The 27,950-nt window shown below is 45.2% G+C and overlaps 3 protein-coding genes and 1 long non-coding RNA gene across 8 annotated transcripts in view; 1 reads left to right on the forward strand and 3 right to left on the reverse strand.

Moving 5' to 3' along the window:
- The window catches only part of LOC133396404 (disco-interacting protein 2 homolog C-like), a 30,813-nt gene extending 25,504 nt beyond the window's left edge, over positions 1-5,309 (reverse strand). For 2 of the 3 annotated variants that reach the window (XM_061666243.1, XM_061666242.1), the window contains exon 1: positions 4,954-5,309. In XM_061666243.1, coding sequence (XP_061522227.1) covers positions 4,954-5,032 — 79 coding nt within the window. In that variant the 5' untranslated portion in view covers positions 5,033-5,309. The remainder of the gene's footprint in view (positions 1-4,953) is intronic. The other variant, XM_061666241.1, reaches the window with a different exon arrangement.
- A 2,792-nt stretch (positions 5,310-8,101) lies between these two features.
- LOC133396476 (uncharacterized) lies at positions 8,102-17,620 on the reverse strand. Its single transcript, XM_061666365.1, has 15 exons — positions 17,567-17,620; positions 17,105-17,145; positions 12,925-15,612; positions 12,737-12,827; positions 12,107-12,199; positions 11,985-12,033; positions 11,032-11,168; positions 10,851-10,963; positions 10,674-10,781; positions 9,822-10,058; positions 9,674-9,750; positions 9,410-9,604; positions 9,149-9,218; positions 8,652-8,783; positions 8,102-8,577 (listed from the first exon to the last, which is right to left on the reverse strand). The coding sequence occupies exons 3-15, from the start codon at positions 15,601-15,603 to the stop codon at positions 8,494-8,496; spliced, it is 4,065 nt and encodes a 1,354-aa protein (XP_061522349.1). The 5' UTR covers positions 15,604-15,612; positions 17,105-17,145; positions 17,567-17,620; the 3' UTR covers positions 8,102-8,493.
- Positions 16,751-27,934, reverse strand: LOC133396475 (gamma-aminobutyric acid receptor subunit rho-3-like). 2 transcript variants are annotated; one of them, XM_061666363.1, is made up of 10 exons: positions 27,496-27,934; positions 27,042-27,154; positions 23,307-23,374; positions 22,747-22,970; positions 21,690-21,772; positions 21,389-21,526; positions 20,545-20,632; positions 20,235-20,296; positions 19,968-20,099; positions 16,751-18,940 (listed from the first exon to the last, which is right to left on the reverse strand). In XM_061666363.1, the coding sequence occupies exons 1-10, from the start codon at positions 27,630-27,632 to the stop codon at positions 18,579-18,581; spliced, it is 1,407 nt and encodes a 468-aa protein (XP_061522347.1). In that variant the 5' UTR covers positions 27,633-27,934; the 3' UTR covers positions 16,751-18,578. The 2 variants fall into 2 exon arrangements, with proteins under 2 accessions (XP_061522347.1, XP_061522346.1); XM_061666362.1 differs by having other exon boundaries at positions 20,545-20,697.
- On the forward strand, positions 20,496-22,368 carry LOC133396477 (uncharacterized). 2 transcript variants are annotated; one of them, XR_009767372.1, is made up of 4 exons: positions 20,496-20,710; positions 21,349-21,562; positions 21,692-21,760; positions 22,140-22,368. It is a non-coding gene; the product is annotated as an uncharacterized LOC133396477 (long non-coding RNA). The 2 variants fall into 2 exon arrangements; XR_009767371.1 differs by lacking the exon at positions 22,140-22,368 and having other exon boundaries at positions 21,692-22,100.
- Positions 27,935-27,950: the final 16 nt, after the last annotated feature.

A 27,950-nucleotide genomic window follows, 5' to 3' on the forward strand; every position in this document is an offset into this window, starting at 1 on the left:
ACGTGAGTCCAAATGTGAGGAGAGAGCAAAGATTTGACAAAGCAAGCGATAAAAACATGGCACCAAGATCTGGCCACAATGTGCTCGTGTGCGCCCGTCTTCCTTTGATCAGATTGTTTTTTTTGCTCTCACTTACTCTCACACACACACACACATCGCGAGCGAGTCCATAGGGAGAAGCCATCTTCCACCGACGGCGCAGTGGAACAGGGAGGGAGTTGCCTAGCAACGCTTCTCCTGGAGAAGGCCTGAGCCCAGACGGCCATGTTGGATGTGGAGCATCAGATGTGAGTAGTGGGCTAATGATACCTGTTGGGCGGTGTGCGCGTGCGTTCGTGCGCGTGCGTGTGCACAGCCTTCGCCGCTCCCTCATTGCGGTCTGGCTGGCAGCTGAGAGACGATCGATGGCGGAGGAGTTTTTCTTCCGGAAGAGATGAATCATCCATCCCCTTTTCTACACGGTTTTGTCCTCGTTAGGGACACGGGTAAGCCGGCTGGAGCCTATCCCGGCCGACTTTGCCTGAAGGGCCGGCTACACCCTGGACTGGTCGCCAGTCACTATCAGGGCACATATTGCTGGTGTTGGACAGGGGGGGAAAAACACTTTTCAGGAAACCCAAACAACAGCTTGTTTGTTGAATCTTCAACATCGCATCATCAGAGAAAGCAAGCCATTTTCACCACTTTATATTGGTCAATAATTTGGGAAAAAATAACATACCCACGTGGGGACTGACCAATAGTATCGATTAGTCATAAAATATGTGATGACAGGGCACATATAGACAAACAAGCATTAAAGCTTTTTTTGGAAACTCACACAACTGTGATTAGAACACCCAAATTCTACACAGGAAGGCTGGAGCCAAGATTCAAACTCCGAACCTTGGAAATGCAACCACTTGGTCACCGTGCTGCCTGAAAATGAATCAAACTGTTTTTTCGCACCCCAACCAAACAGAAAACAAAGGATGGATGCTCCATCCTCTTCGATCTCCATCTTGTTTCTTGCCAACGTCTGTTTCAACATCCTGTTTTATTTGATCTCTTTTTGCTCATCAGATCATACACACACACACACACACACACACACACAGGCTCCATGGTAACAAGATACACACGCACAGACAAGCATGCGTCATGCACTGGGGCCTTGGGCTGTCACACTCACACGCACGGACCTGTGTGGTCTACAGAGCGTCCGCTAGCTGATTAGCCCGCGCATGTGTCCGTCATGCGCACGTACACACGCAGCTAGACGAGCGTCAGCAGAAAAACAAAGTGGGTCTCGGCGGTGATTCGGTGGGTCGAGACGTCAAGAAGTGTAAAAATAGCACGATGCGACTCGAGGGGATGAAAATAAAATGTGGAGCGCGTGCACTACACATGTAGCATGCAGCAGGTTGCTCTATCTTTGTTATTTAAAAAATTAGGTTACAACCAAATACTGTGATTTTATGCTTTTACGGGTTATTTAAAACAAAATACAGTTTCAAATAAATTTTTTGGGCTCTCTAAAATTCTAGGGGTGCTGGGATTCATTTTGGGGTTGCTTCAGCACCCCCCAGAAAATGGTCTAGAAACACCTATGGGTCACTTGATTCAAAAATGGAAAATATGTCATCTTCAGCTGCTCACAGTTCTGAGGCTCTGGGTTTCAATCACGGCCCACCTTTGTGGAGTTTTTTCCCAAAACATTCACATTAGCTTCATTGAAGACTCTTGATTGTCAATCGCAATTAATGTCTGTTCGGAACCTAATTAGGAGAGGCGCTGTATAAAATGGATAGATGGGCCTCTCCTTGAAGACCACAAGTGATCATGGTGCTAAATAGAATGTCAGACGATACAGACCGACTTCTCCTCACATTCATTGGAAATTCATCACTGTATTCCAACTTATATTTAGCTGTGGCGAGCAGCGTCGCATCCAACAGATGCGCAAAAGTCCTCCTCAAAACAATTGCAACCTTTTGTGCCGTTCACTCACGTTCATCAATCTACGTCAAGCGCTTGACCGACAGAGCGTTTCATCGATTATTCACGAACAACTTGACAAAGACGGTGACTTCTGCAGCGACAAAGGCCCCGCTGTCTCTCACAAACACACACACACTCAATCGGCTTCATCGACTCGTATGTGAAGCGCGGCCACACACTTTTGTTCGACAAACACGCTTCAGGTGATCGAATCAAAACACACCACAGAGGTGTGCTAATTACGCCAACCATTGTGCCGCAGGAAATTATCCAATTTAACTTAATTAGTACAATAATGAGTATTTATTTATGACAAATAATGTTTCTCTTAATGCCAGCGACGTATTGGGAGTCAGAACAATTAAATGCTCTTCTACTACATGGCAGCAGATGCACCTGTTGCCTTTCATACAACAGAATCACAACTTTCAACTAAACATGGCCACATTTCGCAGTTAGTAAATTTGTCAGTAAATTAAGACGAGCTCATCACTATTTCAGGCTATACACTGTTCGTTGCTACAAATAATGAAAATCTATGATTAATTGACGCCCGCCCCAAATAAGTTAAAATAGCCATTGATGCCACGAAATGACTGCAAAGCACTACTTTTGACTAAATGAAGCTCCTCAACTCACTTCAACATAGTTCCTTGGCAGCAAGATGAATACTGTGTACATACCTCTGTGATATTTTTTATTGGCAGTGTGTCGTGAGATTTTCTAATGTGAAATATGTGGCTTGGCTCAATAAAAGTTGAGAAACCTTGCGCTAAAGCCTCAGATGGTTACTTCAAAGTGTGTTGGACATCTCCAACCAAGAGCTCACAAGCTCGATGATGTCATCTGCGCCAGTAAGGAGATGATCCAGACTGCACTAAGCGAGCCAGCAATGACGATGTTTTCGAATTTTTATTTCCAAAGCTGTCTGAGACTCTCAAAGACCAACAAGTAAACTTCACAAGCAGCAACAGGCGACAAGTCTTCGTGAGCCTCAAAGCCTCACTTCCTGGATAGTTTCCAAATAAGACCTGTTTCCAGTTGCACCAAACGTGTTGGCTGTCCGATTACTGACAAGTCTCCATTGACTAGAACCTTCCACCCTCAGACAAACGAGAACCCCCAAACCAAACAAGAGGTTCTTCACATGTTCATTAAAAATTATAATCATTAAATGAGACGCATCTCATATTCATTAAATCACTAAATATTTTATGTTATTACATTACTCCAATATCCAAATACATACACGCATCTTGGCATAGTACCAACAAAAGGCAGCATCAGAGCATCAGGTGTGTGTGAGCTGTGATGTGCACTGAGCTTGACAATAATGTTGCAGATTCCCGTCTGTCAGAATGTATCCAATTGGAACGCTTTCATTCAACCTTTGGCCACAGAATCCCACACGTCAACGTGTGTGTGTGTGTGTGTGTGTGCAGGAGGACATGGGATTTGTACACACGTGATGAAAAATAGATGCAAACTGGATGTGAACAGGATGCTAACTGAATGCAAACTGGATGCACTGTAACCCGGACGTAAACAAGATGCCAAGTGGAGGCGAACTGGATGCAAACTTGGTGAGGACACAAGATTCGCACACAAAAGAGACGAAAACGTAATCTAACTGGATGTAAACTGAATGTTAACACTGCATACAAACTGGATGTAACTAGAGTTATCGGGGCCTATCACGTACTTTACTTTTCGGTCGGTCGGTATTGGCTGAAAATGATCGACTCTTTATTTTAGATTTTTTTTTTTAACAGAACTCTCAGCTGGCTTCATCCAGCTGTCCGATCAGGTGGTCTGCAGCTACAGTGCTCTGTGGTGGGCGGCGCCTTTGTCCCCAAAACGAAGTTCGAAATAGCCACAAGCTTTCGCGCTTGTTAAGGAAAAACGGGCACAGAGTGAGATGCGGAAACATTTTGTTATACTACAAAGTAAAAGCAAAGCTGCACAGACCACTGGAGGGAAGAGTATGGCTAAACAGCTTGCTGAGGAGAATTGTCACAGTTCAAAGGGAGACAGGTTAGCAAACGACTTACCTTCAAATAAAAGTCTAACGAGTGTGAATTATTTTGTGACAAGCAAACTTGTGCCTCACTCGTTGCATTGCCAAGATATCGGACTTGGTATCGGACGATATTTAGGACTCATTTCTGACTCTGGCGCGAAAACGTGATCGGGTTATACGAAGATGTAACTGAATGCGAATTGGACACAAGACGAATGCAATCTGGGTGATCTTTCTTATACTGCTACACACACACTTGAGATGTGCACGCTGGAAGCAGATCATCTCCAGTGTGTTTCTAGGCTGTGCAAGCCCGCCCGTATGAATAAAAGATGTCGCTTCCATTATATAAATGTTCTAATGTGAGATGCTTGTTATGTGTTCTAACAGCTGTGACCGACCTCCACATGCATGCAGGCCCACTTTGCGTATGTAAGTGGCGGGAAAAGGGGGAGTCAAGGGATGGGTTGGGGGGGTGAAAAACCTCCCCGAGCATCCTCCTCCTCAGAGCAGGCCTCGACAGCCTCAAATGTCGGACGTCAGAAGGCCAAAAAAGACGGCGCCGAGCTGCTGCATCGCAATGCCATCGACGCGCGCGCTCCCGTGCGCACACGCACACGCACGCACCCAGGTAGCCTCGCACGGCAGACTCAACAGCTCAAGGTCAACTGGGAGGGGGTATGGGCGGTGGGGTGGGTGGGGGTTATGTTGTCCTCACGCCCGAGGACCAGACAAAAGAGCCGAAGCGGGCCGAGGCTCGCTTCGGCCAGTTGCACAGAGCTGGCCGACCCGGCGCCTGGCTCGCAAACATCTGGATGGGAGGAGCGGGCAGGAGGAAGAGGAGGGGGGGGGGGGGCTAACAATGAAATTCCGTTAGTGTCGGTGTGGATGGCGATGAGATAACAGAGCAACGGGGGTTTGTATGAGGGTGGGGTTTGTGGGGGTGGTCTTACCCTCTGACAGCTCCAGCTCCAGCTCCGCCAAGCGGGCTCGGATCTCCAACGGTATCGGCGACGCCTCGCGGTCCGCCATTCCGCCTCGTACAGCGGCGAAAACACCTTCAGCCTCCTCCTTCCTCCCTCCTCTTCGTCGCTTCTTCCTCAGCGAAAGGCGCACTGCGAGGAGAACAAAGAAAAGGGGCTCCGAAGTCGCGCCTCTTAGCGGGGGTCCGCCATGGCGTCCGCCGACCTCGGATGGCGCAAGTGCCGGCTCGCGGCGGTGGCTGTCGCTGGGCTGGGGCCGGTCGTGCTCGCGGTGGGGATGGGGATGAGGCTGAGAACGGGGAGGCTCGCCGAGCTTTGCTGCCGCTTTGCTTTGCTTGCCAATGGGGTCACGTGACACGGAGGAGGAGGGAGGGGCTGCGACTCCACTCGTCGTCGACAGGGGGCGCTGCAGACACAACACCCAGTGAGCAGTGACGTGGAATCATGTTATTCTCACTATGTGCTGTCGGCATCACATTTTTACAACGTAGTAGACCCAACTGTTCATCAAAAACGACTTAAGAGGTTTTATTCCTAAAACGTGTATTTGATTTTACACTGTGCTTAAATATAGGAACATAAACTGTACTTTAATAACGATTCAATTAAAATGCATTAACCATAATCGTTTAATTTAAAAACAACTACCTGAATAAATGTGTAAAATCAAACATTTCTAAATCATCAAATGCAAATTTATTGCACTTAAAAGTTAAATACAACTGAATTGTGCTTATCAAATGTAATGAGTTTAAACAAAATTGTAGGCGCTGTAACATTATGGAGTTTGAATGTTGAATTCAGTGATACTTTCACATACCACTGGAGGGAGCACATGTACCACTCATGGTACTCACACCACACTTTTGCGAATCACTGTACGGCTACGTTCACACTGCAGAGCGCGATGCCCAGTGGATTTTTTTGTTCAATCCCACCTTTTTATGTATCGTTCACATTACAAATTCAGATCCGACTTCTATTGTGACAGACATGCACAAAAAATGTCACGTGGCACATGCACGCAAAACACGAGGCGTAGTGCAGTAGTCCTTAAGCATCTTCTTTTCATCAGTTTTGTTCTTCTTCATCCGCCTTTACTTTTCGCTTTTTTGGTCGAACAGTTGTGACATTTGTCGACTTTTGATGACATAAACGTCAGATGAGCGCGACCTGAGGGTTCAGACTGTACTCTCATCAGATACAAATCCGATTTATATCCACATACAAGAGGCTTGGGTCAGATTTTTAAAAAAAAAAGTAATTGAAGAATACAAAATAAAAACAGATACGTCACATATGGGCAAAAAAAAATCAGAATTGACTTGCGGTGTAAACGTAGCAGTGGAACTGCAAAATTAAAATCATGTGTTGACCCTTGAACTAACCAGTCCAGGGTGTCACTTGTGGGGCTGTGACATAATTCTGTTTGGGAGTTAATTGACAAGTGTATTTCAGTGGCTTGGTGATGAAATGGTCCATCCTTCACCAATGCATCAGAAACTCTATGGGCGCTCGCTTGATTTGAAATAACAGTGTTAGGTTCTTTTGAATGACACTTACTTGATTGCTCTGTGAAATTGTTGGCGGTTCAGGGTGGTTGTTTGTGTTGGATGATGCGTCCATGCACCACAAAAATGCTGTCACTGTCTTGGGCGCTCGCTTGTTTCCCACAATCTCCTTCCGCTAGTAGACGCAAGCAGACGGCTAAACGAGATCCAGCCCACTGGGTTGTTAAACTAACGAAAGTAGGGCATAATGGGGGCTGGTGCACTGCATGAGACAAATATGACTCTAAAATGAGCCAATTTCACCATAGCAAGAAGTATTCTGTAAACATGTCTCTACAATTCCTGACCCTTGACGTATTTTGACATGATTATGCCAGAGACGTGATTAAGATACATAGGAACTTTTTTTTAGTTATTTAAAAAAAAATAAAAAATGCACAATGTCTCGTCTCCTTTGACTGTATTGAAAGTGTATGATTCCTGATGTTTTTCACGACAGATGGTTGTTGTTTACACCAATCTCAACCTCCTCTTTCCTAATCACTCTTGTGATGGAACTCACCTGCCACCTACTGGACACTGAGTATCACTGCAGCTATCCTGTTGTGATCCACATAATACACTATACATTTTTTACATTACCAACAGCACGGATTGAGCATGGAGAAGTGACACAAATTACAGTCAAAAAGACATCCATCCATCTATCCATTTTCTGAGCCGCTTCTCCTCACTCGGGCCGCGGGCGTGCTGGAGCCTATCCCAGCTGTCATTCATTGGGCAGGAGGCGGGGTACACCGTGAACTGGTTGCCAGCCAATCGCAGGGCACATACAAACAAACAACCAGTCGCACTCACAGTCACACCTACGGGCAATTTTAGAGTCTCCAATTAATGCATGTTTTTGGGATGCGGGAGGAAACCGGAGTGCCCGGAGAAAACCCACGCAGGCACGGGGAGAACATGCAAACTCCACACAGGGGGGTCCGGGGATTGAACCCGGGTACTCAGAACTGTGAGGCTGACGCTCTAACCAGTCGTCCATCATGCCGCTGTCAAAAAGACACTTATTTAATATTTCTCAATAATATATACATCTTTACAGACATACGTACCTGGTTTCTATTTAAAATCTTCAACAAAAGGGATCTCAACAGTCAAATCAAATTCAAGTTAATTGTGAGGAATCAGTGCTTTTATCCGTTTATGGGAACTCAAATGTTTACAACAAGATTTATAAATCACAAATAAAACAAACAAATATGAACTTAACCGTCAGGTCTTTTCGATTTTACTGCCGCTTTTTGCTAATTTGTGGCCAAAAGACAGTGGGTAATTTTAAATATTTATTTTGTTTGTTATCAGTTATTGTCATTAATCTAAAATATCCATTCACGTTTACTTTTTAACCCTTTCAAAATCTTTTTTCTTCTTCTTTTTTGTAGTGAAGTGCCTATAAAACCTGAATTATTATTTAATATATAGTCTAAGTACTAACTTTAAATTGGCCAAAAGTGACCACAAGGAACAATTTGATTTAAACAGTACATTATTGATATATTTAAAGAGCTGAAATTTGACGGTACAAAATCAGACAAAACTCTTAAGTTTCATCACATTTGTATTAACACAACTTAAATGGTTAAGAAAAAGGAGGTGAGGTGGACACAAACGGCTTGCAGAGAGCACTGAGGGGTTTACATGAAAACAGAATGATGAAACTCAGGCAGAGAGAAAGAAACAAAATAAATCTGACTGCAAAATCTCACCGACATTGCTAACAGAATGTGAGTGAAGAACGAACAGCGAGCGCAGAGGAAGTGCCGCTCACAGCCACTGGCGACAAAAACAAACTCACATAAACAACTATAAAAGCAGGAAACACAAATTAGCAATGAGGAAACGGAACAGACGTGAAAACATTCTAAACCTGACAACACTGCATTAGTAAAATCCACCAGGTGCAAGTTAACATTGCACTTTCGGTGTTTTGCTCCATCTACTTCTCTTCAACGGACGGCGCCGACCTACCAGAGGAAGATTTCTGGCAGATGGCAGCGTAGCTCAGCTTCTGGGACGCTTGCTGCTCAATCACAAGTCAGCGTCAGGGCTGTTCAATAACCTTCCTCCCCCCCACCTTTTATTTATACGCTTTACCTCACTGGTGATGTCATCGGTGGAGGTGGACGAAGGTTCTGCCCGTTCAGGCGTCTTCTTCACGCAGAGGGGAGGGAAGTTCGAGACTCCGAGCTCAATGGGAGACGGCTGGCGGCGAGTTGAAGGCTCTTTCTACACAGGTTCAAGCACACAATGTCAAAGTTGAAATGCAAACAAACACAATTCAACTCAACTAAATTTATTTATAGAGCACTTTAAAACCAGCCACAGCTGAAACAAAGTGCTTCTAAATAAATAACCTTAACCCTAAGGCCAGAATAGGAGTGATGTGCTCCCTCTTCCGTGTTCCAGTTAAGAGGCGAGCGGCAGCATTTTGAACCAACTGGAGATTTTTGACGGAGGACTGGCTGACTCCAAAGTAAAATGCAATACAGTAACTCAGCCAAGATGTGATGAAGGCATGAATTACTCTTTCAAAGTGCTGCTGTGTAAGAAAAGCCAAAACAAACAAAAAAACAGAAATAGTACCAACTTACATGATGCACTACAGCTGTCTTGGTAGCAGACCACTGGTTCTCTCTCCTCCTCTGATCTCTGTTTACAGGCCTGCAGATCAGAGCAGTGACATCACATGAATGCCTGTGTACTCCTACCAGGACTGAGCGTTGGGTACAGAAATAAACTGGTTTGAATTACTGTATGCTGGGACAACACAAAGCAAAATAATTGAATGAGCTTTGGCTCATAAGTCATGGTATCACTGTGTGTTCCTATTTTTTTTTTTTTTTTTTTTTTACCTTCCTCCCACTGAATGTGGCGCTGCAGTCAGCCTGTTGGGGCGTCTGCTGTGATGAGGCCCGTTGCCTCTGGAGTGGGACCACACTCCAGCCGGCCTCGACAAAGAGGAGATCTCCTCTGAGGTTTTATCCCCCGGGTAAGAGGAATCCTTTTGACTCCTGGTTTGATCTGCGCCTGACGTCCTGGAGCCCCTCCTGCGTGACGGGAACAACGACAATTTTAAGTGTGTGAAAACGTGAAGCGGGAGATTCCCTGCTGTGTACCTGCTCCTGTGTGGGCCGTGACGTTGGAAGTAAGGCGATGCCGGGAAGCCGTTCAGGGCGCTGTTGAGCTCAAGTGTCTGCAGACAAAAAGAAAAAGTTCTCAGTGGTGTGAGGAGGAAGAGGACCAAACCTTCACCGGACGACTCACCTCAACACAGTCCGAGTATGCTGACTCGGACCACGTGGGGTAGGTGAAATCGTAAAGCTGTTGGTAGGCGTCTGGCGGCAAATAGGACACCTGGTGATCGACCAGGATGTTGGGCCGGGTTGGGCCGCAGCCACTTAAAGGCGCACGCGACGCGAAGGTCGTTGATTTGGCTTTCATCCTCACCATGATGGGCTTCCCCTGGAACACCTGAACCTCCTCTCGCAGGTATTTGTAGGCCTGAGGACCCACACAACAAATGGCATGTTATAACAAATTAAAACACAAAAATGTAAACACAAACATACTACTTGTGTAACTGATGGATTAAGTGTGAGTCGACTGGTCATGCCTGCGCCCCACTCTGCAGGCATGAGCAATCGACCCGCGCTTAATCCAAATGTTACACTTAAGTACACAGGTTTGGCAATTCAATTTGTGTCATTTTTTAACAAATCGATTAAAATCAGACATTGTATTTTTGTGGGAAAAAAAACAAAACCTATCCTGCTTTATTTGCTTAAAAGCTCACCCATTCATTGTTTTTGTTCAGGTCAAACCTATAAATGTATTACCATCCTTTTCAATCATGGTGCCAAAGAACTATCTTAGAGTGAGTTGAGGAGCTTCATTTAGACAAAAGTAGTGCTTTGTCGCCATCTTGAGCCATCTATAGGAACTCATAAACCATAGTGGTCGGGGTGTCAGCTACTTGCAGATTTATGATAGCCGCGGCAGGGCTCGGCCCTGACCCCGCGTGAGGAACACTCTTATCTTACAGCCACAACGTCCATCCCTACGTTCCCTCCTCAGACCACCAACATCAAGCTCGCCATCGTGACGGCTGTCAGTCACCTGGTAAGCGTCGGCCTCTGATCTGAAGGTGATGAACCAGTTGTCGCTGCTCACAAACTCACAGCTCAGGAACTTGGGCAGCTTCTGGTCACTGAAGAGGGCTTCCACCTCCTGCACGACAAATGATTACTTGTAGGAAGAGGGTCGGAGAAGGAAAAGGATAAAGAGGTGTCGGACTAGTCTTTCCTCGCGTGGGGTGCTGCTGGGGATCTCCCGCAGGATAAGGAGATATTGAAAGTGGTTGGCTCGCACTTTATGCCCGCACAGCGACATCTGGACCTGCGGCAGAGCTGAGGAGATAAGAAATAGTCTCAGCGGTTAATGTTTGGATTGACAAGGTTATGTCATCAACACTGACTTTTTACGACGTCTGTTACGAGCTGCAAGTCGGCGCAGATACGCTTGATGGTGTGGATGCCGGCCAGCGTCTCTATGGAAACGTACTGCTCGTCATCCATCTGAGACTGGAGGTACAAGTCGCTGGCCAGGTGCTCCCTGGCGAGGAACACAGCAGCTAGTGCAAACAACCTGACACGGACTTGATACAAAAGAAGCAGTTTGATTCTCTTAAGGAGGCCCTTAAAATAAAATCCTTTTTTCACAAAACCGGATTTTAGATTTTAATCAATTATTTTTCCTTCACTTACAGAAAAAGCAGATGACAATGACATTTGACAAAAAAGCCGTGCTTTCTGTTTTTTCCCCTTTTAGGATTTGCTTTATTTTTACTGATACCAAAAAGGTTTTCTTTCAGCTTCCACAGAAATAATGAAAATAAATATTTTTCTTTACAGATGAAAATAAAGGCTTCCTATTAAAAAAAAAATTGCCTTTTGTCAATCGTGTATGTAAACATGATCGTTAAAAAAATCTACATTTGAAATATTCAACAATTTAACAATGTCTGTTTCTTAGCCAGAATTAAAGTCGTTAGTCACTTTCTTGGAAAACAGTCACGAGTGTGTTTGGAAAAGTCACTAAATATAGCAACCAAACGGCTAAGTTGGCAACACTGACTGCTTTTGTAAACGAGCTCTTCTCTGTTCACAGCTATGTTGTCGGTGGGGACAGTGTACGTCAGCTGTTAAAATAAGCTATTTTTTTTAAAAATCGTCCAGAAAATTAAAAATGAATTAATCGATCAAATTAATCACCCAGCCCTAGATTCTCTATGTTTTTATTGCGTTTCCACTGTCAGAACTTGTGAATGATGCCAAAATAAATAATCCAAAGAGCCATTGGGTGCCCAAAGTGTGGCTGGCGCTCATGCAACAAAATGCATTGTGTCTCATTGAGGAGAACTGTTCTTACCTGCTCAGACAGATCTCCAACACAGACCTCAGCTGGTCCATCAGCTCACCTAAAAGGACACAAAGCCGTGAGTCATGCAGCAAAGTGGACCTGCAAAGACAAGGGCATAGCGCGCTGGGTACCTGCGTGTCGTTCTGGTGGGACGTGGTTCTCTGCTGTTTTGGGTTCAGTTTCAGCCAGGTTCATGTGGTCCAGCTCCACATGCAGTTCTTGGTCTACAGAGAAACAACACAACATATCAGCGCCACCAGAATCAATCAATTCAAAGTAAACAACATTTCGCCAGATATCATCCAGAATGTGTTTTATCAGAGGGAGGGAGGACATATCAACAACAAAATTACAAAAAAACACTCTTAAAAAGTATTTTTGCATGCGAGGTAAAATCATGCAATGGTTTAGAATGACTATTAAAGTCAGTAAAGCCCACACAGAATCAAAATCAAAAACAAGTTCAGAAAATGAGCATATGAAAGTTATAGCAGTAAGAGGAGAAATGAGAAGTCACTTTGAACTTGTTTTCCTTTTTTTAATCTCAGGGGAAAGTGTGTTTCAGAGTGTGGGTTTGTTTTTGTTGTATTGCTGTTTTTAATCGAGATACCGGGAAATGGAATTGGAACCCAGGTTGTTGTTTTGTCTGCTGTTTTGTTATGCTGTTGGTTAGTACTGACCGCTATGTCTGTTTGGTTTGAAATAAACGCTTTCATATTATAAGAGGTAAAGTAAAGTAAGAGGATGTGAACGAAGCTCACTCTGCTCTGTGGGGACGTGCAGCCACGGCTGCTGTGCCTGCGAGAAGTTGTAGCTGCATCCAGTCCATACCTCAGCATCAGGGTTCAGGGTCTGCACAGAAGCAGGGTGTTGAAGGGAGCGCATATAAGCGCCATTAACATCTTGCGGCATTGTGACAAATGCACAAAAAGGAAAGAGCAACACTCACGACCTGAGGGCAGCCCGCGTGCCAGGCCCACTCACACGGCACCAGAGGCATGACGGTACTGTACGGGAACGCTCCCAGCAGTACCGCACTGGGCTGTGGCTCTGCGGTCGTCTCCTGAGTTTGCGGCGCCGGCTGGACCCATGCCCGGCGGCCGTCCTCTGCTGCTGGCCCGATCCAGGTCTGGTGATCCAGGTGGCACACGGAAGCGTCCGTATCCTCCCCCAGCAGCTCCGACACCAACTCCCGCATGCCGCCCTCGCACTCCTCACCGGGTGCCTCCTGACCCAGGAAGTGGATCTCATAAGATGGCGTTAGCGCGTGAACATCCAGCTGGTCTGGTTCCACCGGGACGCTGTTGTTCTGCTGCTGGGATGAAACCTCGTCCGGAAGACACGTGTTGAACATTTCAGCGTGGGAAGAATAGCAAGTGGAAGTTTTTGGACATTCCTCCGGAGGCGAGTGCACTGCTTCTGGAGGATCACTCGGACCCTCTGTTGTCTTTCCCTCTTCCTCACACACTTCCTGTGGCGATTCCAGGCTGTCACCGCTTGTCTTCTCAAGTGATGACTTTGAATAAAGACAATCTAGGTTTGTATGCACCGCTTCCAGGTCAGATTTGTGGCAGCTTCCAGAACTTGTGTTGTGCTCAGAGATGACCTGGACTGCAGGTGAACTGCCTTTCATCCTCGTGTCTTCATCATCTAGTCTAGGAGATTCGACACTTTCACATTGGTGGGGCGTGGTTGAGAGGATGGGGGTCGAGCAAACTTGTGGGAGGGCAGTGTTGCTGTAAATGATCTCATCTTCCTCACTTTTTGGACATTTATCTTCTTCCTCGTTGTGTTCCTCAGTGGCATCAGGTTCTGGACTGCAGCTCAGAACGGAATGAGGGACTTTAGGACTTTCACTTGCCGGTTGTGAATATTGGACGTGGTTTAGTTGGTTCTCCTTGAAGGTGGCAGGTTTTAACTTTAAAGTTTGGACCTCTGGAGACGCACTCTGGTCCATAAGTGTCATCCGACCACACGAGTCTACTTCATCATTTAGTCGATAAGCTTCTACTCTTCCACACTGGTGGGCCGTGGTTGAGAGGATATGGGGAGAGGACACTTGTGTGGGAGTCATGATGCTATGGATGACCTCGTCTTCCTCACTTTCACTCGCAAGGACGTCATCTACTCTCTGTAGTGAACATTTATCTTCTTCCTCGTTGTGTTGCTCCGTGACGTCAGGTTCTGGACTGCAGCTCTGATGTGAATGATTGACTTCTTTGGGACTTACACTCGCCGCTTGTGAATGTTTGACATGATCTAGTTGGTTCTCCTGGAAGGTGGCGGGTGTTTCCTTCGGGATTTGGACCTCTGAAGATGCACTCTGCTCTGTTAGCGTCATCTGGTCATACGAGTCAACTTCATCATCTAGTTGAGGAGGTTCTCCTCCTCCACACTGGTGGGGCATGGTTAAAAGGATGGCTGGAGCGGACAGTTGCGTGAGAGTTATGCTGTGGATGATCTCGTCTTTGACAATTTTACTCACAGGGCCCTCATCTTTTCTCTGCAGCGGACATCCATCTTCTTCCTCGAAGTGCTGCTCCGTAACGTCAGCTTCTAGAAAGGAATGGACTTCTTTGGGACTTTCACTAGCTGGTTGTGAATGTTGGACGTGGCCTAGTTGGTTTTCCAGGATGATGGCAGATGTTTGCGCTAGCATTTGGACATCTGAAGACACTGTCTGCTCTGTCAATGTCATCCTGTCACATGTCTGCACACACGAGTCATCTTCCGCACTTGTTGAACTCGACATGTTTCCTTCAGGCGTTCCCTTTGCCACGTGCGGATCGACTCGACGGCCTGAGATTCTTCCTGAAGCGCTGGCCAGAGGCGATGGGTGCAGGTGCGGGTCGAGCGGCTGTGGAAATAGAGGAGGAAGAGGTGAGGCGGTCTGTGACGGACTGGGACCGGCACATGTTGCAGATGTCTGCGCCTGGCCGTGGTCATCGTGGTCAAGGTCATCGGTATCTATGGAGCAGATGCTGTAGAACTTCTGAGTCCTCGTTTGGAAGTTCTGACCCAGTGTTGTTGTGACAATGCAGTCCTCGCTTATGAGGGAAACCTGATCCTGTCCCAAGCTGGATGACAACTTTGAATTGTGAGACACCTCGCCGCAGTTTACGTGGCTCACTACAGCAGAAGCAGACCAACAACCTTCTGGCTGGAGGAGCTTCTGACCCGCAAAATTCTGAGTGAACCACAGGGCTCGCCGGGTGGCGTTCTCCACAATGTTTTGCCGGGCCGGACTCTGGCTGAGCACCTCCATATAGGGCGCCGGCTCACAGCTGTGCGAGGGGGAGCGGGTCAAGCCCGCTGCCGAGTCCGCCGCAACGCTTGTGGCGGCCGGGATAAGAATATCCGGCTCCCCCTCGTGAGCGCTCCTCACTTGGAGATTCTTCTCATTGACCACCATCCGCACTTTGCTGTCAAATCCTGGACGAGCCTCCCGGTGGTCCAGTTCAGCCTCTTCTTCTTCTTCCTCCAGGCACACATGTTGAGCGACAGCCACGGCCTGGTGCCTCACTTGCTCCGCGCCGTCGTGGATATGGTCTTGGCACGGTGTGTGTAGCAGGCTGCTTCTCTCGGTGGCCCGACCCGGCCCGGCCTCCTTGCTGAAGCAGCAGCCCATCTTGTCTTACTAGAGGGGGAAATTCAATGCAAGAACACACGGATCGAGAAGGTCCTCGCGTGGGCTAGCTTGCATGCGGAAAGACAAGAGCCTCTACTCCCCCCCGGCCTCATCCCCCAGACTCCCTCCCTTACCCAGAATAGCACATGTGAAGGGGTTCATATGTCCCTGCCACTCAACACAACACTGTGTGTGACTCTTGTGTGTGTGCCCGTGAGAGGCTAGAGTGAGCCGGGTCACCACATGGTCCAGTGGTCCCCAATCACAGTGCAGGACTCCCCCTCCCACTCATTCCACTATTCAACTCTCCTCCTCTCCCGCTGGTCTTTCTCTTTCGCTTACAACAACTCGGCCCTTGCCGCTTTTGCCCCTCCCTGAATGAACATGTACATTATTTCTTCTATGCGACTGCAGGATGAAAGTTACCCCACCCCTTGAAGTCACGTGAGCTAGAAGTTGAGGTCAAATTAAGTTCACCTGTCAAGGTTACAGTGCATTTTATGCGCATCCTGAAAGGTCACACCAATATCAGGAACGTTTTGTGTTAAGTGTATACCACTTCACTCACTTCCTGCTGTTGAGGACAATAAGCGCAATGAACATCAGAAAAGAACCCTGCCACCCAGCATTCAGTCCGTTTGTCCTCCTGCCCTCTGTGGGGCGCTACAGGGGTATTTGGACTAAAACCAACAGTTTAAGAAACAGCTTATTCCCTCCAGCTGTCTCCCTGCACATTCTTACCAACCCCCCTTGGATTGAATCAACAACACTTACCTCAGTGTGCTCAATCGTGGCCTTCTGTAGAGCTGGACAACTATTATTATTATTATTATTATTATTATTATTATTATATTATATTACTATTATTTTGACTATTGTTTATATATACTGTAAATCACATCATTGCACTACTGTACATGTGTATAATCAATCTTTTTTCTCCTCCAATGGCAATTTGCACTGTACATTGCATAGTCATATTAATCACGATCAGAGTCATAGCCTGTTCATACAGTAGAAACCTAGAGAAATGGACACTCATGTTGACATAGTTATATACCACCTCATGCCTTGCATGCTATATACTGCATATGCTATTTTAATTACGTACTGCTTATGAACTTCTGGTGAGATACAATCTGCGTTTCGTTGCCTTGTACTTGTGACGTATGTAATGACAATCATATACATTTCATGTAGAGGCTATAATTTTATTCTGTTTCAGATTCAACATATGTTTCAGGTCCACTAAGCTGTGTTTAGGTTGGCAGTTGAATAAGAACCATACTGCAAAAAAACAACAACATTTAAACAGTTTCGTTTTGTCCAAATTAACAAAGTAACGGGAAATGAAATTATTTAAATTTTCACTTTTCAGATGGAATCGAGGGTTTTCGTTTTAACCATAATATTAGCAACAAGCACCTCCGTACATAAACATGCTGGTGTTAAAAAAAAAAATTAAATAAAAGACTGGTAAAATTCGAAGTAGGCTACTTACTATTTTGACAAAGCCAAGAGTAGAAAGTACTGTACAGATATCTGTTGACAAATAGGGAGTAAAAGTAAACATTTGTCAGAAAAGTAAATACTCAAGTACATATACCTGAAAAAGCACAGTAACTAAGTATTTCTACTTCGTTACTTCCAACCACTGTCAAATATAAACTAAGTGAGTGAGTACAACTTTAAATGACCCTTAAATTATTTTTGCAGCTCAGTATGCATGTTACGGTTTTTTTAAAAAGAGCATTTTTAAACATTTTTTACACTGCTGTCTTTCATAGGTCAAAAATCCTCAAAACGTATAGCGGCTATAGCTAGCTAGCTAGCAAGTTATGTCAGCAGCACCTAAACTAAAACTATCGTTAAACTATTCTAAAATAATTTTAAGCAAACTGAAGCAGACTAACCTGCAGGATTTTGGAGTAAATAATAACAAATAAATTATAATTTAGCCCACCTGCTCTCCCGCTTAAACTAGCTAGTTAGCGTGCTAACGTTAGGCGTTTCGGTGCGCCTGCGCACTTTACGCAATAGAGGTCTTGAGTTGCTGTGGAAACGGGGAACTTCCTTTTACGTTACAGACGCAAAGTAGATCAAAGACCATTAGATTATTATTCTTATTATTAATAATATACCTTTCACCATTTTTCATAACATTTCTGTGAACAATTTGCATCCTTTGACTTTGGTGAAAACTTATTTTTACAAACAGTATTTTGATGAAAAGAGAATTAAGAACTTAAAGATAACTCATTTCACAAGTTCTACAAATATAAATTAATGTGAAGGTGATTTATATTTATACAAATCACAATAGTAGACGTTATAGTAGTATATATTGCATATACATGTACAGCTCTATAAAAAATTAAGAGACGCCCCCCCCAAAAAACCTGGACCCTTTTCAGTATTTTGAGTTTTCATTTTCTGCCAATAAATTCTCCAAGTGACAATATTTGTAGTTGGAACTTGGGAATTATGTTGTCAGTTGTTTAGGATAAAATGAAAATGCTCACTTTACTCCAACATCTACCAAGTGAGTTTTCTTGCAACTGAAGACAACTTGAAGCTCGGAAAATTCAAGTATAAATATGACTGACATGTAATTTAAAAAAAAAGTATAAGAAGAAGCTGTCATCACAGGAAGTTGTGGACATAGAAATGAGTTTACCATACTATTCAAATGTCTTAGTGCTGTGGTTCTCAAAGTAGTGGCAAACTGGCTCCCACTAGTGGTCCATGACAGTATCACTGAATTAAATGTTCAAACGGTGCATAAATGTTACAGTGACTTAAACGTTTTTTCAAAATCCAGAACAGTACATTTTGTGATGTACAGTTCAGCTGTATTTAACTTTGAAGTTCAATATTTCTATTTGATCTTTTAGAACTGTCTGTTTTCAAACATTTATATTGGTACATTTTGTAATTGAATTTTTGTGTGGAATACATTTTAATTGAAACATTATTTAAGTACATTTTTTTTTTTTCCCCACTGTCATAGTGCATGTAATTACATGCATGCCTCTCAGGAGTAAAGGCTCCAGTAGATGGTGTTGAAGAGGAGGTAGGACAGCGGGAAGGCCAGTCGGGAGTACGAGTCGATCATGTAGCTGTTGCTCAGCAGGAGGTCCACGTTCTCGCGCACCGACCGCTGACGGCGCAGACGCGTTCCTTCCGACGGCCGGGGTTCCAGCTGCGGCGAAGGCGCCGCCAAGGGGTCGGAGGTCAACCCCGGGGCCACGCGGGGGAACGGCGTCAGCTCCATGTCGTTGTCGTGGAAGCAGCCGTCGAAGGCCATGGCCTGGCTGGCGTCGAAGGTGGACGGGAGCTGGGAGGAGGACACCGAAAGGGACGAGCACAGTGAGGAGCGCGGGTCGCTCCAACATGATCGAGTACAGCCCAGAGCCAGGTCATAAGGTACAATAAAACTATCACTTATTTAAGTTCAAATATGAACGTCAAATATTTTCATTTTGAAAAATACATCAATACTTTATACCCACATTTGTATATACTGTATATATTTTATAGTTTTAATTATATTTCATGTACAGGGTCATAATCATTCACAATTAATTATTGAATGATATATTTTTGGAATTTGTATATACTGTAGTTGTTTATTTGACTCATTTTTAATGTATTATTTAAAATAAATCAAATAAATTAAGTTAAAATGTGTCAAATAATCAAACTATTTAAATTTAATGATAAAATAATTTAAAATTTTTGCGGCACAGTGGACGACTGGTTAGAGCCTCACAGTTCTGAGGACCCGGGTTCAATCCCCGGCCCCTCCTGTGTGGAGTTTGCATGTTCTCCCCGTGCCTGCGTAGGTTTTCTCCGGGCACTCCGGTTTCCTCCCACATCCCAAAAACATGCATGAATTGGAGACTCTAAATTGCCCGTAGGTGTGAATGTGAGTGCGACTGGTTGTTTGTTTATGTGTGGTGCCCTGCGATTGGCTGGCGACCGGTTCAGGGTGTACCCCGCCTCCTGCCCGATGATAGCTGGGATAGGCTCCAGCACGCCCGCGACCCTAGTGTGGATAAGCGGCTCAGAAAATGGATGGATGGATGGATATATATATATATTTTTTTTTTTTTTATTTTTTTTTTATTTTTTTTTTTAATTCATTAACCAATTATTTTATAATAAAATTCTTATTTTCATCCACCTTAGGAAAAGACGTCTAAATCAATGCAACCATTGCGGGACACTATATAATGAAAAACGCTCGGTGGGCCGAAATTAAGCGTTCCGTACGTAGCCCGCGGCCCGCCCTTTTCCCACCGCTGCTCTGGCAGAAAATGTGCCATTTGTCCACTGGAGGGAGCTGTTTCCTGTTTGCCCACCTTCCCCCTCCTCATCTTCCTCATTTCCTCCAGGGTGGTGCAGTAGTTTACCGCCGCGTACTCGATTACAGACAGGAAGACAAACAGGAAGCTGGTCCACAGGTAGATGTCCACCGCCTTCACGTACGACACCTGCACAAACACACGATTAAAGTAAAGAAATTCAGTCTTTTTTAAAATGTTTTAAATTTTTTTATACACAAGTATTTGTACATGTACTTAAGTGTGTGAGTACTTAAGCCACTTGTGACTTTGGGGACGTCATACCTGAGGCATGGAGGAGGACACTCCAGTGATGATGGTGGACATGGTGAGTACTGTGGTTATACCTGTAGGGGACACGGGAAAGACAAATAAAAAAAACAATTCAATTGTATTTAATAATTGGCTAATTTACTGATTGTAAATAATAGAATAAGTAAGTAGTAATGAAATCCAGTATGCATTATTTAAAAATCAAATGCTGCTATTGAGCTCAAAAGTTTGGCACCGCTGGACTCGAGGCCTTAGTTAAAGTGCACGTGTGTGTGCGTGTGTGTGTGTGAGAATGTGTGTGTGCACGTGTGCGTGTGCCCACCCAGAGAGACGCGGGCCGGGACGGCCCTGCGGTCGATCCAGAAGGAGACCCAGGACAGGACCACCATGAGCATGGTGGGGAAGTACGTCTGCAGCATGAAGAAGAAGATGTGCCGCCGCAGGATGAAGCTGATGAACAGACGGTTGTACCAACCTGTCACGCGCACGTACGTGCGCACACAGACACATACACGCGCACACCCATGACTTTTGGGCTTCACCCCCACTTCAGTCCCCCTCCCAAAAAAACGACAACATTTGAGCATTTATTCCACATCCTCGATATGCAGTTTGAGGTCCATTTACTCGTACACTTGTCCTCACTAGTAAGCCAATTCAGCACACTAGTAGAATGACTAGGGAACACTCGTAGAACAACTGTGTCTGTTTTCCCGCTACTGCTGCCACTTTTGGCCTCCTAGAATGCAATTAAACCTAACAATTAAACTACTCTGCTGCGCTACTAACTACGAGGCCCCAATTAGCAGTCCTGTGTCACACACTGATAGCCTCCTGTACCGTGCTAGTAGCACCAAAATGCCCACGAGTAGTTTTGCCTCACTTGTAAAACGTACATTGGACATAAAAGGTTTACACACCGCTGTTCAAATGCAAAGTTTTTGTTATTTGGAAACTTAATGTGACCTACGACCTGTACACTTGGGGAAAAAAATCTTGTCAATAGGGGACGTAACAATAAACAACTGAGATAATGTGGTTGCACAAGTGTGCACACCCTCTTACAATGGGGATGTGGCCTGTATTCAGAAGTAACCAATCACCAATATGGAATAAACGCTCCTAGGGCTTTCTACACGGCCACTTTATTAGGCACAGCGACAGACCTGTGCTGCTGTAAAAAGCCAAGCCACTGGAGGGTTGGAAGTGCTCGATGAAGAACTGAGACAAGAGGATCTCGTCGGTCCTCAAGGAGTCGTTGCCGTTTTTCCAGTAGAGCATCAGGTCGTTCTCGTTGTACGCATCTGAGGAAAGACGGCGTGAGGCTGACACAGCGCATTGTAAGGAAGCAAGTCTCTTTTTCTTTTAACACTCAATCTCGCCAGTGACGAGACTGAACTTCAAATTAATCAAATGTATTTGTGTGTTTACAGTAAGTGTGTGTGTGTGTGTGTGTGTGTGTCTCACAGCTCTCCAGTTCCAGCGAGCAGTTCTGCGTGTCCAAGGGGAAGCTGCTGAAGTCCATGGAGCACAGAGAGGTGACGGTGACCCTGAAAGCAACACAAGCACAAAAACAACAAAACTTCAGAAGCCAGACAGCATCCATCTTGTCCCGGACTAACCTTTCTGGTGGTGTTGCCATGGCAGCCTGGCAGCAGCAAGTCAGCTCTTTATTCATTTTGGAGCCAACAACGTAGAAATGAAAATGTTTCGAGATGCCGTGAGGAGAGCTGGGCGATTTTCCGATCTGCGCAATTAATCAAGTTTATGTGTCGGGATAAATGTCTTTTAGGGGCTTCTGTAGCACTCTGTAATATTGTACTACATACATTAATGACATAATTGAATAGAATGTAACGAGTTAAACAGTTTTGCCACATCGCTTCAATTCACTGGACATTGTGCTGCTCATTCTAGTGCGCACGTCTTGGCCACCTAGGGGCAGTACCATACAGACATACGGCTCGATACATGAAGCCGGTCAAAACTCCTCAGTAAGCAGCAGTAATTGTCGTCATTCTTCGCAGAGGATAACAAATATGTCTGTAAGTATTGTTATATTGTCTGTCTACGTGTGCTACTCCACATTTGTGTTAAAATATCCCTTGCTTAAAGGGTCATAACACCGTGACCCTGTTGCTATTTGTTAGCCTGTCTATGCAGTTTTGCACTGTTTGTTAGCATTAAGCTAAACGTACAAATCTAAAGCAAAGCTATGTCGTTGTTTAGATGCACAACTGTATCAAAGCTGGTTTGGTATCGGGTAAAATAAAACAAATCCCAGGGAGGGAAAAGAAAAAGGAAAAATTCTGAAAATTAGTTGCCAATCGATGCTGTTTTTTTGTAAATCAAATCTGGCAACCAGTTCAGGGTGTACTGATAGCTGGGATAGGCTCCAGCACGCCCGCGATCCTAGTGAGGAGAAGCGGCTCAGAAAATGGATGGATGGAAATCTGAAATAATATTTACAGGTCAAGTGTCCTGGGTCAGGCTTTGAAGATGAAATCTGATCTGGCTGGTTCACCTGACGCTGTAGAGGATGTTCCCGTCGGGGTACACGCGCAGCATGATGTTCTCCATGGTGGTGTCGTGGATGAAGGAGCGCTTGGAGTGCGCAAAGAAGACGTCCGGCACCCAGATCTTCTTCACCAGCCGCGAGTCGAAGGTCCTGCTCTGGTTGTTGCGCGACTGGAAGGCCAGACGCTCGTCCTTCCAGTAGTGACGCAAGTACAAGGTCATGGTGAAATCCTGCGGACACGTCTGTGTGAGTGCCTGCACCATAGTGAAATCATGACGCAACAGAGTAAAAACATGGTGAAATAGTGGTGATCACATCTGCCGAAGCAGTTCTGAGGTTTGGCGTTTGAATCTGACTCCTATCTGTGTGCATTTTGCAAAGATTCAATTGTGCAAAGGTGTGAATGCTTGTTTGTCTGTATGTGCCCTAACAATGATTGTCAACGAAGTCAATTTGAATCGAAACACTGATTAAAATCGGTAAGAGAAATATCTGCGATGTAATTTTCAGACCATGATGCCTAGCCCCTTGTTTTTTCGAGTGCAACAAAGGTGACGGAAACCCACCATGTTGACTTCGGAGATGCTGTCGATGCTCTCCACCTGCACATCGATGCCCACGGGGATGGCCGCTCCTGCCAGTCCAAAAAGTTCAAGCACGTCATTATGAACGCTGATTGAAGAACGTGATCCGATGAGAGCTCTTGACAAAGATACCGACGCTCAAAGTATAGATGTGAACTTTCGACTGACACTAGAGAAGAAGACTAAAAATCAACCTTCAAGCCATTTAACCCGTTTTCTCAGGATCTCTGTCTTGTTCAAAAGATTTGTTTATTTGTGGAAAGCTCCGTCTGCTGCCACCCGAAGCACGTGTGACGTCGTCGTGAAAAAGTCCATAACGTGTTTGTTATTGTGCTCATAGTCGGCCGTGGCGAAGTCATGTGCTGGGCACAGGTGTGCCAGATGTTGCGGCCGCTGAGCGCGGTGGCGCTGCAAATTTTCTGCCACGAAACAACAACATAACAATGAAAAGGCCTTTTTGACCACGTCCGCGGGCTGTCGAGCAGACGTTAGGGGATCGGGTTGCGCGCGTGTGTGCCTTCCTATGTCTGTACGCTCCATTGTGTGGCAAAGAGTGCGTTAATTCCACCTGAGCGTCCGCATGACGGCAGCTCAATAAACACTTTATCTAATGAAGCTCAGCAAAGCTCCTGCAGAGGCCGTCGCCACGACAACCGCTGCTGGTGCCGGGAAAAAGAGGGCCGGCGGGTGACTCATGCACTCTTTTCCCACGTCACACCCCAATTTGTGTGCGTGTGCCTATTTGTGTGTTTGTTAGGGGCTTCTTCATGGTTCAACTCTCCCTAGGCCTTATATGTAAATGTGTACAATCCTAAATAGGGACGCAACAATACCGCTTTTTTTTTCAGACCAAGTACGAGTACTTATGTACATTCAGAGGTGGGTACTAACGGGCTACATTTACTCCATTACATTTACATATGAAATTTTGGGGGGGAAATTGTACTTGCCAGAGTAGATATTTAATGCAACATAAAAGTAATACTTGATACTTTTACTAGCTACACTCTGCTCGCTACTTTTCATTTTATTAATCTATCATTGCTTGTGCAATCTATGTGTTTGGGTTTGTCAGGGAGACTTTGTCACGCTACTCTGTTTCACCACTCAGCAGTTTTGCCACACATTTCACTTAAATGTAGCCTGTAACACAAGGCATTTCAGTTGTGTGGTGTCTCTGTCTGAACACTAGGAGGCACAATGTAAAAGAAGTACATAGTGTTAGAGATGAAGAAGAAATAAGAGACAAATAAGAACGTAGTCTGGTGGATATATCGGTAGGAATATGGATCCCATGTTCCCTGTGTGTGTTAGCTACGAAGCTATTCCATGACCACACGCATGTCAGGTGAACCGACCGGAAAGAGGAGCTCACCCGCACAAACACACGACCACCAGTCAAATCCACGACGTTCGGCTGACATTTAAAAAAGCGTGCGGCTAAATGACGCGTGGACGCTAACATGTGATTTGCTCTTGACGAGAGCGGTGATGATGATGATGATGATGATGGATGGGAGATGGGATCTGGGCTTTGTCCATGACGATAACGTGATAGATGTTCACCTTTCCCTCAACTCAGTCACATGACTCAGCGAACCCAAAAACGAACTCATCGGCGACGAGACTCTAGATGAACAAATGTCAGCTCTTGTGTGTGAATGCCGGGCGATCGATAATGTCATCGAGACAAAATGACTCGATCTAGCCGCACACCGAACGCCGCAACTGAACCACAAAAAAAAATGGACAACTGCCACTGACCTACCGGCAAAAATATCCCCATGAGGACCGAATGTGGAATTTGAGTGAAAATGAGAGGACAGTATAACAAGTGAACATAATCATAAGGGCCATGCATGGCAATTAGAGCGTGGACCATCACCAGCAACTAAATCCCACGATACACGCGACAACGCCATACGACATTGTCGGTAATCATGTGCTGGAGATGCTGAGCGAGCACAATGAGGACGGGCAGACTCGGCCTCGCCAATCCTAGTGCGGGACCCAGCGTGGTATGCCCGAACCGCAAGTTTTGTTTGTTTTTATGATCATGACAAAAAAAAAACAAAAAAACATTTGAGCGGCAATGTGTGCCTATAAAGTGGTTTGTGTGATGGCTTGCATCAGGGCGGGCGGGGAAGAAAGTGTGAGGAAATATGAGATGGATTCTCACCCTTACACAATCCGTACTGACTCAACAAAACAATGCAATCAAACAAGTGCACACAAACACAAATTTTAATATATATATATATATATATATATATATATACATATATTGTGTGTGTGTGTGTGTGTGTGTGCGCTAGGTGACAAAATGACAGGTCCTGCAGTCAAATTCTGTCTGTGGAGGCGGTGAGGAGGAATACAAGTTTCAATTCTGAGAGCATCCAAAGTGTTTCTGGAGGATCTTTTGTTTGTTTTCAAGATCTTACTCAACCTCTGTGACTGGACGGATCGAAGATTGTCTATTTTGCCGTAGATACCGTCTCAGGTTACATGTTACACGGAAGTCTTCCAAAGAGTCACTTTGGTGTCAATTTGTCATTGTGTATATTGTCGTGTGTGGCACATTTCAGACGTCACTTTGTTTCCATCTGCTCCAGACCAGGAATATAATCCAGATTATTGCACACGACCCCGCCCCTCGCCTCCACCGTCCCCCACCCCCAACTCACACAATAGCAGCACACGCTCATTATATTACGATAACACACGCAAGGACACACAATCCTGTTGAAGTCAACGCGCACACACGCACGATAGTCCAATCTGGGTCATTGTTGAGTGATTTTGGATTGGCTACGGCGCCCCAGTGACCTTCATCACATTGTCATTGTTATTTTTGTATCATTATCACCATAAACAGCATCCGAACTGTCATTGTCAACATCCTCATAGTCAAGCTAACGCCTGCGTCATCAGTAATGACAAATCGAGTGCACCTGCAGAAACGATCAAGTAGAATAGAAGCAGTTTCCTGCAAGGGTGCGCTCCATTTGCTTACCCAGATGTCAAAGTTGTGCACCGATATGATATGAAACTCACAAGTTGGTATTTTTTCACGCGTGTTATAACCTTTGTGGCCACAATTTAGTACAGCAAACCCTTGTTTATCCTGGGAGATACATTCCTGACCCGCCCGTGACAAAAGGAGGCCATATAGATTTTGGGATATAATTTTACTCCTCTGACTCACTCAAAAGACAACATTTATTAAAACACCCTTTTAAAGTATTCCTTAGCACCTGTTCTGACGCTTGCTGTCAAAAAAAATGGGAAACTATCATGAAATCACTTTGAGGAAAAATAAGATTTGTTTGCTAATGCTCCAAATGAGAGGTAACGCGTGATTGCTTCAAGTTGTTTCTCACTCGCAGTCTAAGTTTACTGTAAAATGACTTAGAAAACAAAAAAATAATATATAATCAAAATTAAACATTGTATATTTCAACACAAATGTTCAAACAAACCATTTAATTTTGTGTCACGAACGTCCGCTAGCTTTATGCTAACGTATGATGCGAAACACAATAGATGAGCTAACAGAAATGAGCACAAAAACGATTTCTCGTCATTGTCTTCCTTACATTGTCAGGGAAGAATGAGGACGGTTGGTTTCTGTCAGGGCGTGTACAAACTGTATGTGTGTGTGTGTGTTTGTGTGTGCACGTGTGTGTGTGTGTGTGTGTGTGTGTGTGTGTGTGACACCTCCAAAACCAGGTCTCATAGCGAAGTCGTGCTCCTCGATCCTCAGCAGCTGTTCAGTTTTGATCAGCAGCGTTTTGGTGCTGTCCTGCTTCTTCAGTTTGTAGTCGATACGTCTGACCACACACACACACACACACACACACACACCCACACACCCACACACCCACACACACACACGCGCGCACACATGAAACACAACGATTCTTCCCTAGTGACTTCTGAAGAGCTCACTGTCGTACATGAGATTAGATTACAAATCAATTGTCACTGCCAGACAGTCAGTGTTCCCAATTTTGACATTTTGATACTTATTTGTAGTAATAATAATTGGCCTTTACATTTTGACTCTATGTTAGTGGTTCCATTTTAAGAGTTAATAGTAATAACTTATTTTAGTATAATTATATTGAAGGTGAATTCCCTCATTTGGCTAAATTTCCTCATGGTCCCTCACCCTCCGAACTTGAATTTGCTGTTTTCCCCGAGAAAGACCTCCTTGTGCCTCCGGCGCCCGGAGCTGCGTCCGCCGGTCGCCATGGCGACCAGGCCGGCGGCGGCCACGGTCAGACAGGTCAACGCGTCCACCTTCATGTTTCACAGCATTACCCCCTCCCCGCCCGAACACCTCCACGTCCCCCCGCGGTCGACTAACTCCGGAAGCTGGCCTCAAACATCTCGCTGGTACGCAGGGTCGGCAACGCTGCCGGACGCGCCCGGGAAGCCGCCTCTCTTCTTTTTCCTCCGCTTCTTGTTATTCCCGCGGCATCCTTCATCTCCAGGAAAGTTTGCCTCCCAGGCTCACATCAGTCCTCGTCCTCTTCTTCCTCCGCCCGCCTGCTGCCTGCTGTGGATTGTTCTCTAGCTCTCTCTGATTAAAATCGATATGAATCCATTTCTCCCGGCGATAGA

The sequence above is a fragment of the Phycodurus eques genome, chromosome 21 (genome assembly GCF_024500275.1).
Source record: "Phycodurus eques isolate BA_2022a chromosome 21, UOR_Pequ_1.1, whole genome shotgun sequence".
NCBI classification, from domain to species: domain Eukaryota; kingdom Metazoa; phylum Chordata; class Actinopteri; order Syngnathiformes; family Syngnathidae; genus Phycodurus; species Phycodurus eques.